Here is a 15,387-nt window from a genome sequence, read left to right as displayed (position 1 = left end):
AATTGTTTGCGGTTCTTCAAAATGAACACAATCATAGGGTACATCCTTATTGCTTTTTACCAGAAAAAGTCCACAAACGCGACCACAATTAATGTCCCTACTTGTCAACTTCCCACCAAGGTTTCTTTGGGATTGAACGGCATTCAGTTTGTTGAGAGCGGTATTTCGGAGGAATATACGACGGAACATATTAGATGTACAACATAGTACTAAGCGATGCGCTTCCATTTGGGTTTTATCCGAGAAAATGAATGTTACATCAGTCCCACATTCCGAGTTACTTAGTAATTTTTTCATGTTCTTTGAAAACAAAGATGGTTCTAATGCCAATACGGGTAATGGACCTAAACATCAAAAGGTTCAATCGTTAAAAAAACAAATTTCCTATGAATAAAATCAATGATTACATGTAAAAGTGATTCAAACGTTTTCAGTGACACACGTGATTCACCCATAGAAAACCGCTTAAGTTTACTTGTTGCTTAAATTGCCACCTACAGCAATTAAATGATTATTTTTTGGCGACACACATTTCTCCCATTTAAATACGTCAAAATTCAAGTATTTTTAAGACAGGAAGAAATCAAAACAGATCGTTTAAGTCAAACGAAAAATTTCACGTCGATAAAGTCTCGCTTTTTAACAGCTTACAATCAATCGATGAAATTTTTGTTTTCTACAAGTTTGACCACTTACTGGGTGAACATATTTTTAGTTCATTTTTGTTTAGCTATTTATATCTCAATCAAACATGAACAGTTTTTTTCATTTGATAAGTTAAATTAACTCATTAGTGTTTGACATTTTCAGTGTTTTGACGTGCTTTTATCTAAGTTCGGAAGCAAAATTATGTTTACAATTTTCATGTTAATCCATTGGAAAAGCAGGTGTAAAGGTGCGAAAATAAAAGACTTTTTCATCAAAATAAAATTTATCAATAGGTACAAAATTTTAAACAATACTTCCATTGCTGAGAAAACAATTTAAGAAATGCAATTATGCTACGGATTTATACACTCAAAACAGTAAAAATATGATGCAAGAAATATCTCGACTGACATAAAGTTAAAACAATAAGCTAAAACTGCAAAAATTTATAAAAACCGTGACTCATTCCAATCCTCACTCGCTATCTTAGCATTTATAAATGGATACACAAGTGGAGGTCAATATTAGTTTCCCTTACCTCAACAAATTTTGAACTCCTGTAGTCAATAATTTAACTTCCTCCCACCCCAAACTTTCACCCAAACATACAGGTAACATGCCTATCTAAATTGCAGAATTTGTCTTTACGTAAAACACAAGACAATAGACACTTCGTATAAAGTAAACATTATTTAATCTAAACGTTTCGACAAGTGTTACATGTCATCATCAGTAGAAAAATGTTTGCTTTTCAAAAATTACAAATTGTAATGTGTAATGTGTAATGTGTAATTGTAATGTGTATATGTAACGTGTAATTGTAATGTGTATATGTAACGTGTAATTGTAATGTGTATATGTAACGTGTAATTGTAATGTGTATATGTAACGTGTCAGTGTAATGTGTATATGTAACGTGTCAGTGTAATGTGTATATGTAACGTGTAATTGTAATGTGTATTGTGCAATTGTAATGTGTAATTTGTGCAATTTTGCAAATTTTTAACTCGTTATTTGTAATTTTTGAAAAGCAAACATTTTCCTACTGATGATGACATGTAACACTTGTCAAAACGTTTAGATTCAATAATGTTTACTTTATACGGAGTGTCTATTGTCTTGTGTTTTATTAAAATACTTTTTGGTAGTCGTAATTGTCTTTACGTTGTATTGAGTGTTTAAGATATTTTGCAGTAGGGTTTTTACCATATTAGCCTCTCTATAGTCTATGCCTCCCTAATAAACTCAGACCAGTAAAATCAAAAGATACTTTTCATTGATTTTTACCTCCTGGCAAATTCCCCTATACAAAATTTATGCCTCCAGTCAAGAAAAAAAACATGAAAACTCGTAGGCAGTAATCGCCTCCCGCCAACGTAGTTTTGCATAACCTACCCAAAAGTTGTAAAAAATTAGAGCAAAAAAAAGAAGAAAAAAACCGAACTCACATGGCGGAGGAAGAAATGGAATATTAGGTGATCGTCTATTTTGTCGTAAACCAAAACAACCAACAGATGTTCTACTTGGTTGTTGATGAATGTAATATCTTACAGCCGTCTGAAATATCTCTTGAACTCCTCTGTTTTCCTTAGCACTGCTCTCGCAATATATCGCTCCTAAAATACATTCGTATCTGTATGAGTAGTAGTACTATAAGGAAAAACAATGCAAAAGTAAGAAATAAAATGAAATAAAAATAAAAGTAAAAGTAAATAGTAAGTAAAGAGTAAAGTAAAGTAAAGTAAAGTAAAGTAAAGTAAAGTAAGGGGAAATAAGTAAAGTAAAAAGTAAAGTGTAAAAGTAAAAAGTAAAGAGTAAAGTAAAGTAAAAGTAAAGAGTAAAAGTAAAAGTAAAAGAGTAAAGTAAAAGTAAAGTAAAGGAAGTAAAAAGTAAAGAAATTAAGAGTAAAGGTAAAAGTAAAAATCAAGTAAAAGTCAAATAAAGGTAAAATTAAAGTAAAGTAAAAGAGTAAAATTAAAAATAAAATTAAAATAAAATTAAAAATCAAAATCAAAAATTAAAATAAAATAGAAATCAAGAATAAAATTAAAAGAATAAATAAAAATAAAATCAAAATTAAAAAGTAAAATCAGAATAAAATTAAAATAAAATAAAATGAAATAAAAATAAATCAAAATAAAGTAAAATAAAAGTAAGAAATAAAAGTAAAATAAAAATTAAGTCTTGAGTCATCAGAAATAAAATTAAAATTAAAAATCGTAAAATAAAATAAAAATAAAATAAAATAAAGTAAATCATCATAAGTAAAATCAAAATAAAATCATCATAAGTAAAATCGTAAATCCGTAAAAAATCATCGTCATAATCATCAAACCCGAAATCATCCAGAAATAAATCCGTCAAAATCATCAAAATCATCCATAATAATAATAATCATCAACCGTAAAAAAAGTAAAATTATCTATCATCATAATACATAAATCAAAATCTCTAATCATGCAGTAAAAGTAAAAACAAAACAAGGAAAGTAAAAGTAAAATTAAAGTAAAGTAAAGTAAAGTAAAGTAAAGTAAAGTAAAGTAAAGTAAAGTAAAGTAAAGCAAAGTAAAGTAAAACATTAAGCAAATATAAACGAAATATATTGGTTATTTGGCCTACTTCTACGTAAATGAAATATACTACCCCTGAACACGAAAGACCACGCATGCGTAACAAAAAAAAGAATCGAGCTTTAATAGGCAATCTTGCATTTGAAATTGTGTGTTGTGCTTGTATCATTATATAGCAAAAGAAATGTGCTTTTTAGCTTTCCAACGATATTTTTATTCACATTTAATATAAACGACAACTTTTTTAAAAATAGACATGTTTCGACATCTCATGACGCCATCTTCAGTATGAATGAAATAATAGGTGATACAGGGTTTATATAAAAGTAATATGATACATAAAATTAGAACAATAAAAAGGAAATAAGATAATATAATGAGGAGTGTCCGAGCGTTTTATAAACTAAATATTGTATTGAATTTAAACGACAACAAACATAGCAACAACCTCAACCTAGACACCGAAACTCCTGACACGACGATCACAACCAACACAAATGAAAATTCCAAAATAACAACTCTATACTTCAAACTACCATACATCGGACATTACTCACGACACACACAACGCAGACTTACAAACATTATGAAACGCTTCTGTACAGATATTGACATTCGACTAATTTTCACATCATTCAAAATCAAAAACCTTTTCTCATTTAAAGACCCAATCCCTGATTCAATTAAATCTATGGTGGTATATGAATTCAATTGCGCGGGATGTAATTCCCGATACATTGGCGAAACTTCGCGCCATTTATCCACCAGAATCAGGGAACATACCACAACAGACAAAAACTCTCACATCTACCGACACCTTCTTAAATCTCACTCATGCAAAACCAACTATTCACCCTCTTGCTTCAAAATCATCGACACTGCCGACACCTCATTCACCCTTAAAATCAAAGAAGCACTCCACATTAACAAAACTAACCCTGACCTCAATGTTCAAGTTTTTAAATTCAATACAATATTTAGTTTATAAAACGCTCGGACGCTCCTCATTATATTATCTTATTTCCTTTTTATTGTTCTAATTTTATGTATCATATTACTTTTATATAAACCCTGTATCACCTATTATTTCATTCATACTGAAGATGGCATCATGAGATGTCGAAACATGTCTATTTTTAAAAAAGTTGTCGTTTATATTAAATGTGTATAGGCAATAGTGCTTTTACGAAATTATGGAAACGATATTTTTATTCCATAACAACAGAAATGATCGAATACTTCTCAAATAAAAATTGCGATCGAAATTGCATTTTCCATCGTTGAGAATAAAATACAGTTATTGAACATTGTTTAACGTGTGATACAACACAGGGAAAAATCCGCGTTTCATTTGCTATTTTTTGAAATGACAGTGAAATAATTTTAATTCCTTAATAATTTTATTAAATTCCTAGCGGTGAAAAAAAATGCAATTTCGACTTACAATTTTTATTTCATGAATACCCTCGATTATTTCTGACTGTTATGAAATGAAAAAAAAGCTCGCATTATAAAATGCACCAGAGCATGATTGATTTACTTTTTTTGATACACACTATATGGTATCAACTGACATATAACATTTGTTGATCCAGCTGTTGTGTCCGGATGCTTCTTCATGTGCAATAATATCCAATAATAACTCAAATATTATAAGCACGAACATTGACAACAAGAGGCGACAACGGCAAAGACAATGGCAACGCTTGGTAAGTGCAAAGTCTATAAATATGTACTGCAAGTGTAAAGTCTCTAAACACGTATGTACTGCAAGTGTAAAGTCTCTCTAACCATTTACTGCAAATGTAAAGTCTCTAAACATGTATGTATTGCATATGTAAAGTCTCTCTATACACGTACTGCAAATGAAAGTCTCTAAACACGTATGTACTGCAAGTGTAAAGTCTCTAAACACGTATGTACTGCAAGTGTAAAGTCTCTCTAAACACGTAATGCAAGTGTAAAGTCTCTCTAAACACGTACTGCAAATGAAAGTCTCTAAACACGTATGTACTGCAAGTGTAAAGTCTCTAAACACGTATGTACTGCAAGTGTAAAGTCTCTCTAAACACGTAATGCAAGTGTAAAGTCTCTCTAAACACGTAATGCAAGTGTAAAGTCTCTAAACACGTATGTACTGCAAGTGTAAAGTCTCTAAACACGTATGTACTGCAAGTGTAAGTCTCTAAACACGTATGTAATGCAAGTGTAAAGTCTCTCTAAACACGTAATGCAAGTGTAAAGTCTCTAAACACGTATGTACTGCAAGTGTAAAGTCTCTAAACACGTATGTACTGCAAGTGTAAAGTCTCTAAACACGTATGTACTGCAAATGTAAAGTCTCTAAACACGTAATGCAAATGTAAAGTCTCTAAACACGTAATGCAAGTGTAAAGTCTCTAAACACGTATGTACTGCAAGTGTAAAGTCTCTTTAAACACGTATGTACTGCAAGTGTAAAGTTACTAAAAATGTACTGCAAATGTAAAGTTTCTAAACAAGTATGTACTGCAAGTGTAAAGTCTCTCTAATCACTTACTGCAAGTGTAAAGTCTCTAAACACGTATGTACTGCAAGTGTAAAGTTGCTAAACATGTATTGCAAGTGTAAAGTCTCTCTAAACACGTACTGCAAATGTAAAGTCTCTAAACACGTATGTACTGCAAGTGTAAAGTTGCTAAACATGTACTGCAAGTGTAAAGTCTCTCTAAACACGTACTGCAAGTGTTAAGTCTCTAAACACGTACTGCAAGTGTTAAGTCTCTAAACATGTACTGCAAGTGTAAAGTTGCTAAATATGTACTGCAAGTGTAAAGTCTCTAAACACGTACTGCAAGTGTTAAGTCTCTAAACACGTACTGCAAGTGTAAAGTTGTAAATTCGCAAACATCTACCGCAAGAGTAAGGTCCCTAATGACCTACTGCAAGTCTAGCAAAGTTTTGGCACAAGCACTGCGGCATTTTCCACGTTAAATGGTCAAATACTAATGAGTCTCCGTCATTTACTAGAAATGACTACATATTTACCTTCTCTTAAAGCAAGACGAACACCTTCTACATGAAGAACAAAGTCACGAGATGATGCATCAGCCAGACTAAATTAAACAAAAATTGATTAAAAAGTAGCTAATTCGCATTAACAGAAGTTTTTTGCTGTTTATGTTTTGGACAATGGCGTAGCCAGTCAACAAATTTATTTATGTTGTGTAAATATCTCATTGTAAGAATTATCTACTTTTTAAGAGATTTTTTGTGTTTACAGTAAAGTTAAGCTGAAATATTTACAATTAAAATTGTGGGTTGCTTTCACTACTATAGATTTGGATAATATAATCCTGAAGAAAGTTCTGAATCCAGGGAGGGAGTATTCACTTGATTTTGAATTTGTGAAATTGTTATTATTGCAAAGGTTGTTGAAACATCAGTAGACAGTCCTTTTTAGAACTTCATTGATCCAGTCTCCTGTTGCATCATGAAATTTCTTTTTTCATTTCAATGCCAGCAAATGTAAACCGTAACAAATAATCAAAAAATTAATGTATACTTAAAGCAGACTGGTCTGCTGATTAATTCATTACAGTGAACTAACAACATCAAAGCAATGTTAAAAATTATAGGCTTTTAACATAAGTTTGAGACTTCTAAATGTTGGATCACATAGATGCTCAACTTTTAATCAAAAAATAAAGGTTGTGCAGCTTATGGTTAAAATAAACATAGAATGTTTAGCCTGGAATATATGACTGTTGGACGTAATTATCAAAGTTGATAAAGACAGGATGTTTAGCTTAGGCTTGAAAAACAATAGACATATTAATTTCTACTTGTATCATATTTTTCACTGGTACCACATTTTGCACTCTACGTAACTAGAGAATTAATTTGCAATATGTAAGCCATTTCTAATTTATGAATTTTAATATATACCATAAAATGCCCACACATCATGGAGCAGTTAGCAGAATTTTCAATGAAAGGCATAAATAAGTATGTGACTCAATGTTATTTTGCTAGAACACCAGGTCCATATGTTATCTTTCGACTCAATATTAAAAGAGAAAATTTATTCCTCTTTGTAAATAGGATTCTTTTTTGTCACAATTAGCAAAGGTTTTAGTCGTTGTGTAAACAATAGTTGATAATTGAAACATAAAAAGTTCAAAAAAATGGATATATGAAAATAATTGAATGAGTAATGTGATACGTAAGTCATTTTAAGTTGTCTTGTTATCAAATAAAGTGGTTCAATTAACTTACGAATGTGATGGCACAAAAGCACTTCATTTTTCAAAAAGCTCATTCCAAATGCCGGTCTGAGCATTTTCAACTGTATAATACCTTACCAACCTTTCAGATCGAACATCCATTTTGTTGCCGACTATAATAATAGGGGTTCCATTTTGATAGCGTTTCACTTCGGGAAGCCAAAGATTTTGCAACTGGATAAAAGACTCCCTGTTATTGATATCAAAGCAAACAAGAAAGACATCTGTCTGTGGATACGATAGGGGTCGCAGGCGTGTATAATCTTCATTGCCAGAATTATCCCACAACAACAAACCATACTCGTTGCCATCAACTAAAACTTCTTTCCAATACGAATCGAAAACAGTGGGTACGTATAGATCAGGGAACGTATTCTGATGAAAACGAATCAACAAGCTCGTTTTCCCGACTGCTTCTGATCCGACAAGAACTATTTTCAAAGTGGCCATATGATAGCGACTTGAATTGGTCGCCATAGTTTAAAATACGAATAACAATGACAGTTCTTGCCTTCGAGCTTTTGACATAACATACAAAATAAATGACACCTCTCCTCAAGCAAGCAAATCATATCCAGTCATGCTCTCAACCCGCAAATTCTACAGAAAAAAAAATGGGCAATTAAACAATCTATACTCTGTAAACGCTATTGTAAAAGCTTTTCAAGGAGAAGAAGATTTAGTCAAGAATTGGCATTACCAATCAACAATGCATATTTACCTGGATTCGATAGAAAAATATGCTTCATATTCTATGTGAAACGTAAAACATGATAAAAATCCTTATTTTAATTACATATTTGACGACAATTCATGATGAACAAAGTTTATCTTTTTTACTAAATTAATGTGTGTGGGTCAGTGATGATGACTGTGCTTTGTTTACGTGGTGATATGAGCCCACGCTATGTTCACTCAAGAACATTTCTGAGGAGCACACTTCGTGCTTTCTTTATTATTTTATTTGTCGGCCCGTTGTAACAGAACTCCTCCTCCTGAAAATTTTGTGTCATCAAAGGTGGAAAGTTTCGGAGGAAATTCACCCTTCAGTACGTTAATTTAGAGCCCTCTATCGTTAGATATACTAGGATATTCCAGTTACTTAAACAAGACCACCCTCCGTAGCCAAAGTCGCATTTTTATGAAATTGGTAAAGCTATTGAAGAATTGTCCTCAATGTTCTCTACTTTATTGCCGGCTGTAGTGGATCCAGCCCACTAATCCAACCTCAGTTAAAGTAAAGTATAGCTTTACAATTTGAAATGCTGTAACAATTTTATAGTAAAGTATAGCTGTACAATTTTAAAAAGGCCAGTGAGAAAGGCCAAAACGAATCGCAGATGCATAAAAAAAATGTGCTTGGGCTAAGGCAGTTTCAAATACCCTTAGTTAATAACCTTCGCAGTTGACGTTTCAAGTCCAAAGAAAACTGATGTAAAAAAGAAAAAAGGAATATGTGCATTCAAAAGAATACACAAGAGCATATTATCGCAATGCCTCCCTGAATGGGAAAATTAAGATATTCACAAAGACCTAGTTGAGGCAGTTAACGTATTTGAGCAAAAAGAAAAGAAAAAACCCGGTTTTCAAACATTAATTTGTACTTCGTCTTTGATAACAAAATTTCAACAGAATTGATCAGCCATTGCTTGTTTATTTTGTTAACCAATCACATTTTATCACGTGATTAAGCTAGCCAATAGCATTTCTTCAATCCTATAGATCACATGAGCGTGATATTTGCAAAATCAAGACTCGCCCCGGCGGCTCGTGGCCACTTTTAAATTTTTATCACAGATGACGTCATACCTGTGTATCTATAACTGAGTATATAACGGTTAAATGTTATCTGTTTGTTAAATGCACCATAAACTATAGAGAATAAAATTACTACAATCATTAGTAATTAACGTCGTTAGTATTCTCGATCAAGAGAATACTAATAAGGAAATGAATAACAATAAAACTGGCATAATAATATTCAGTTTTGTATTTTTATCGAAAGTGGTTTGTTTGACGAGAAAACAATATTGACGTTGACGAGACACAGAAGCACGGCTGTCCAGAAGTACAAATGTACCAGCAACATACTTTTGCAAAGCGTTATTAGACTCCTTGTAAAAGCTAATGAGCCAAAAAAGAGGCTGCAAGTACAAGCGACGAAATCGTCCCAAAAAAGGAAGCGTGTCGTAAAAGAAAACAATGAGATGTATTGTGACTATAACGCAGGAGATGTAACTTTTTAAGCACGATGAAAAAGTATTATATTTAACAGTATTATCTTAATTTTCATTTACGTCCACTTCATAGTAAGCAATACAGGGGTGAGGCTATCTAATTTTAGTTAGTGTGTACTTAATATTAGTTCTAGAACACAAACTTTTCAAAAACCTACCTGTAACATCACTAAAAGAATCGTACATGTGATAACATGTAATAATTTATTAAATAAGTCGACGATATTTTGCCTAAACACTAATGTATAGCTTTTTTGATGCATCCTGCCCCTGGTGTTCTAATGATTTGCAAAAAGCGTATGTTGTAATTTGTATAATTGTTATTTTGACTTTCTTTAGGTTTTCATTTTTGGTGAACATACAGCTATTCTATAAATATGCATGTCTTTTTAAGTTTTAAGACACATTCTTTATTATATCTCTGTCGTGACGACTTCATATCGGTTTGTTCTTGTTTGAATTCGAATCCAAGAGCACAACATTGTATTTATAATAAACTACATGATATTATTATAAGAAAACGATCTAAATTTGAAATTTCTTTGATCCACTTCATTAAATTAATCGATCATCAGAAACTGCATTTGCATTTCAGTTTGGAAAAAAAGGCATCATATTGGTTTTAATGTTTGAATGCTGTGAAAATATTGTTATACTGTCGTTTCCATGACGTTTCCACTCCAAAGGCTTGTAGGCATCACCAACTTTATTACATTTTTCCGTTTTCGAATTTTGAGCACTTTCTTTCATACCTCGTTTCCATTTCATCCTTCGATTTTGAAACCATATTTTGATCTGGTTTTCGGTCAGTTTAAGCTCTTTAGAGATCTCCAGTCTTCGAACTCTTGTCAAGTATCTGTTGAAATGAAATTCCTTTTCCAGTTCCACCAGTTGTTTTTGCGTAAAGGTGAACCTTCGTTTTTGATTGACAGCTTCTTCTTTTACTTCTAATATCGGTTTGCTTTTATTTGTGGCTAGTTTGGAATTTAAATTTCCTAAAACAAAATGGTAACCTATTAAAATTTAAGTGTTTGCTTCCTACAGATTTGAATTAACATTGTATGCAATCTTTCTTCTCAAATAAATCACTTTTCATAATTTAAGATTAGCATAATATGTTCAGTTTATGACCAATCTCCAATCGAGCTACATAGAAAACATGTAAATGCTGAAAAGGTATTTTAATTTCATACTACATTCATTTGTATGTTTTAGTTGAATTTGTTATAGATATTTTGTCGATGCGATTTGCCAGTATTTGAGCGCTTTTTGACACACTTTCACCTAGGAAATACATATTTATGAAAGCCATTATACATTCATTTTGACTCTAAAGATTATCAAGCATTATTTATACGTTGTTTATTTAATCGCTCATAAATATGTATTTCCTAGGTGAAGTGTGTCAAATACTGGCAAATCGCATCGACAAAATATCTATAACTAATTCAAAAAAAACATACAAATGAATGTAGTATGAATGTAGCATTTAAATCCATCAAATGGTTGCCCCAAAGTCCACACAAATACAAGGAAAAGTAAACGCAAATATCAATGTATTGAAGAAATTGTGTTGTTTCTCATTTGTTGACCAGAAAATAGTCGTATGTCACTCGTATGTACTCGTATGTTACTCGTATGTACTTGTATGTTACTCGTATGTACTCGTATGTCACTCGTATGTACTCGTATGTTACTCGTATGTACTCGTATGTACTCGTATGTACTCGTGTGGTGTTTTAGTCACGATCTATTTGTTCAAAAGCTTATGCCAGCTTTTATGTAGCAAATAAAATTTGTCAAATAAAAAATTGATCGTCTAAACTGCTCGTCAAATAAAATGTGGCGGGAAGTGATATCATGCTTATGCAAAAACAAAATATGCTTTACGTAACTCAGAAAATTATGCAAGCTCATAGACCAAGTTTGCGAGTAAAGCGAATATCCTGAATTAATGAAGCATTACAAACCTATCTTTAAATGTATTTGAAAAATTACTCGAATCGGTAAATAACCTTCTAGCATTAGCTAAGTCAAAATCATTTTGTATCGTGGTTTTGTCATGATACTTCACAAACCTCATCTGTTTAAGTGATTTTTTATACAACTTTTGTATTCAGGTCTATCCTAACCAAAATTAAATGCTCCAAGGACAATGGATAATCTATCCAGATTTTTACACATCCTTGATTTTGCACTGTTAATAATGAAATACCTCAAAGTGAATGTATGACCTTTTTTAGAAAACGACTTATGAACGAATAAAGGCAAAACACTTAAGTTGGATACCATGTACTCGAAAAATTATTTAGCTTGATGGAAACGTAGCTAAGAAGAAAAGTCGACAATATCGCATCTGTATTGAATCGCATCTTAGAAGCAGTGCAGCTGCACTGAGCGTCTAAAAAACAATTAATTAATGAAACACCTGAAATTACTTTTGCAATCGAAAAATTCCACGTAAAATCATTTGTGTTAAACAGTCCTTGTATTTTTACACTTGCAAGGTCAGAGATATCGTCCATAGGTGTATTATAGCTATGACACCCTTTTTTCAAATAATCAATTTTTTCATAATGGCCATCTTGCTGGATAAAGAGGCAAGCGCACATGCAATATTTATAGACATTCACATCATATAATTATGATTATTTTTATAGGTGTAAAATTAACGCAAAAAAACTAGGTAAACATTTTTCTTTGCGTAAAACTAGCAGCAGGCTAGGAAAACGCAATTTCAATATGTCAGATATAAAATTAAGCAGGCCAAAATGACTTGGTATATTATATCATGTTTTACATAAACCATAAGTTGATTGACAAATATAAAAAAATCATACTGTGAATTGTGTCAAAAATATGTAATAAAAAACTTAATATAGCTATAGATGCAGCGCCTGTCCATGCTCTCTCCTTAATACACCCATGAATTTTGCAAATATAAAAAGATTGCTGTCAGCAAGAACGAATTTTGCAGCGTCTTTCATACTTTATGGTAAATTAAAGTAAAATTGAGCCAAAATTGTACTTTTTCAAAAGTGATTCAATTATCTTCTTGTCTTTAATAGTTGATACTTAAATTCTCTTTTATAAAGCACACCTTTAATGAGCTGTATGAAGCCTAGGTCATAGATATTTCAGCAAAATTTCATGAAGAATCACAGCGTGATTTTAGACAAAAGCCGTTTTAACAATACTTTTCAAAATATGTTAGGGTTAATTTTCAAATATCATTAGGTAGCTATAATGTAAAGAATTTTAATTCCTTAATATATCTTCATCTTGCAATTGAAAAAAGTTTAAGACTAAGATTAGACTTGATGGATTGTCTATCACATTGACGTACGAGTTATGTAAAAGATTGTTACCTTACATAGATGTTGTGATTTTTTCAGCGTTAACGTTGGTCTATTCAACATTTTCGTTATCGCCCAAATCAACTGCTCGAACAGCAAACATCTATCATCCTTTATCACAAAACTATAGAGCACGCTAATAAGATTAACTTTTATTGAATTTTCTTCACACATTATTGAACTCTTGACAAGAATTTTCTTAATTGTAAAGAAGACATCAAAGAAATATGCCGATTTAACTGTGTGCGATCTCGAGGACTTAAAATATAAAATAGATTGAGATAGGATTCAAAAGAAAAGTAAACATGCACTATAGTAATAATCCCACGTGCAACCTTGTAATGACTCAAATTACAAACAATTGTAGTCGCAAACGACAGCGACCACATGATTTGATTCACTTTAAGGCTTCAAGCTCAATGTGAAGATAGACTTTGATATAAAAAAATCTTGGAAAATTTTAAAGCATTTTATCTGTAATGGATAAGCTTAATTTCTATTTAAAATAGTAATTCATATAGCACTCCTTAATTATTAAAATATCCCTGGGTGATACATCATATGGCGTCCATGATTTATTGGAAGTTTTTGGAACATGGGCTTGTAGCTATACACTTTTTTGAGAAGCTCAATAGAAACTACATATATATGTTGCTTTTGTGCAATAACATGTTTTTGGCTATAGTTTGCCATAATCTAGCTACAAGTATTTTGTTGTGTTGTCCACATATGAAGTTTTTGATAAAAATTTTCGTAATTCAACTTACCACTGATTGACCCATTTCGCTTTGTGAACATCCAGCGAAAATCGGAAGTATTCCATCGCTTCTTTTCATTGTTGACTCTTTCAATTCCTTTAGTTTTGTTGAGGGTCTTGTCGGCCGAAAGCAAATCCAAAAATGTTGGAGGAGTTGGAGTAGGACTTTCAATATCATATAGATTATTGCCATCAAGATTTGGGACCGCTGGCTTGTTAACTAAGGGATCATGGGCACGATAAAAGTTCTGAACAGGTCTATGAATCAATGTTGTGTTTACCACTGAATTATTATGGTTACTAGTTGGATAGTGTTGGTTTAAGATAGGTAGATGTCGCAGTGGAGGTGCAGATTGATAACTTTTGATATCTTCAAACTGTGATGTGGTAGAGGTGATTGAGTTTGATGTCGCGTAGACATACGCTCCATAAGTAAAGGGAATGCGATCCATGCATATAATGATCGCGAATTGAGCCGTTCTCACTTAGAAAATTTGTTATGGCAATTGATTGACAATCGGCCTCGAAGATGAATTGATCCAGTTTTCTTGCTTCAATGAACTCTCTGCTCCCATTAAGCACGCGTCGTTTCCATGTGCATGTGTAGTATGAAGACAGGTCGATGAATCAAAATTGTCTAAGCCTCATGTTAATACGTCTAGAAACTTCAACTGAATGTCGTTGTTATTGGACTGCTTCATTTGCTTACATTGTTCATTCTCAATAGATGGTGGACAATGCATCTGCAAGGGGCAGGACCACACTAAGAGAGTACAGATAAGATACTAACAAAAATCCACTTTACAACACTCCAGGAAGCAATATATAAAAATTTGTAATCATTATCACATACTGTTTGCTTTGTGAAACCTACGCAACGCAAGTGGAAATCGCTGAATACTTGTAATTGTAAATAATCGAGCATTTCCACCTAAAACTGCTTTGATGATTTATTTCATTTATGATTCTCGAGAGTGAAGCGCGCCAATCAAGAGGTAATGAAAATATTTAGCAGCAAATAACGTTTTACAAATGGTTTTTCACTCGTGCTGTGTAAAAGACTTGGTGTTCCTCCTAGAATATCTAACAGATATCAATGCATTTCTGAAAAGCAAATTTGTTTCTTGATCAATAAACACCCGCGGTTTATTGCCAGCGTTCACATACAAAGCCAATACAACAAAATGAATAATACAAGAAGCATGTTTTAGTCAAGCGTATAAGCGTATATTGGAATGACAGTATCTCTCATCTAAAATGCATTATTGTAAATAATAATACGTATGCTCATATTTGGCACTTCATCGAAGCTTCATTACAAAAAGCTTGACATTCAACGTCTGTTCCTGCAGTTGATTATTGACTGCCATAAAATGGGCCAACATGAAAGAACATTGAATTACTCAAAATGCAGTTAGATCATAGTTTGAGCTTGAGAAACAGCATCAAGCAATTTATGTTAGCATCTTGCTTTTTTATTCATTTTATTTTTATTAAAAGACTCGAAATATGTTTTTCTTTAAGTAAGTTCAGCATTTATCGTTTCATTACTTA

General features: G+C 32.1%; 2 protein-coding genes across 2 annotated transcripts in view; both read right to left on the bottom strand.

The window, feature by feature from the left end:
• Nucleotides 1-8,361, bottom strand: part of LOC124440098 (rho-related protein racA-like) — a 13,170-nt gene extending 4,809 nt beyond the window's left edge. Inside the window, exons 1-5 of the mRNA XM_046990417.1 lie at nucleotides 8,205-8,361; nucleotides 7,566-8,083; nucleotides 6,246-6,313; nucleotides 2,097-2,264; nucleotides 1-344 (exon numbers count right to left, since the gene is read on the bottom strand). The exon at nucleotides 1-344 is cut by the window's left edge and continues 387 nt beyond it. Of these exons, the coding sequence (XP_046846373.1) occupies nucleotides 1-344; nucleotides 2,097-2,264; nucleotides 6,246-6,313; nucleotides 7,566-7,960 (975 nt within the window). The 5' untranslated portion in view covers nucleotides 7,961-8,083; nucleotides 8,205-8,361. The remainder of the gene's footprint in view (nucleotides 345-2,096; nucleotides 2,265-6,245; nucleotides 6,314-7,565; nucleotides 8,084-8,204) is intronic.
• Nucleotides 8,362-10,018: 1,657 nt separating this feature from the next.
• LOC124440015 (homeobox protein Hox-D4a-like) lies at nucleotides 10,019-14,487 on the bottom strand. Its single transcript, XM_046990338.1, has 2 exons — nucleotides 13,844-14,487; nucleotides 10,019-10,715 (listed from the first exon to the last, which is right to left on the bottom strand). Exons 1-2 carry the CDS (start codon nucleotides 14,283-14,285, stop codon nucleotides 10,312-10,314), a joined length of 846 nt encoding a protein of 281 aa, XP_046846294.1. The 5' UTR covers nucleotides 14,286-14,487; the 3' UTR covers nucleotides 10,019-10,311.
• Between the last annotated feature and the right edge of the window lie 900 nt (nucleotides 14,488-15,387).

This window comes from Xenia sp. Carnegie-2017, unplaced genomic scaffold (genome assembly GCF_021976095.1).
Source record: "Xenia sp. Carnegie-2017 unplaced genomic scaffold, XeniaSp_v1 HiC_scaffold_2, whole genome shotgun sequence".
NCBI lineage: Eukaryota > Metazoa > Cnidaria > Anthozoa > Malacalcyonacea > Xeniidae > Xenia > Xenia sp. Carnegie-2017.
The sequence above is the reverse complement of the archived record's forward strand: the minus strand, read 5'-3'. Positions and strand labels throughout refer to the sequence as shown.

Bases quoted from the DNA above. Each gene is read 5' to 3' on its own strand.
- LOC124440015 (XM_046990338.1), bottom strand. From the start codon at position 14,285: ATGGATCGCATTCCCTTTACTTATGGAGCGTATGTCTACGCGACATCA. The intron at 10,716-13,843 runs GTAAGTTGAATT...ATTTTGTTTTAG, and splicing joins GCGAAATGGGTCAATCAGTG to GAAATTTAAATTCCAAACTA.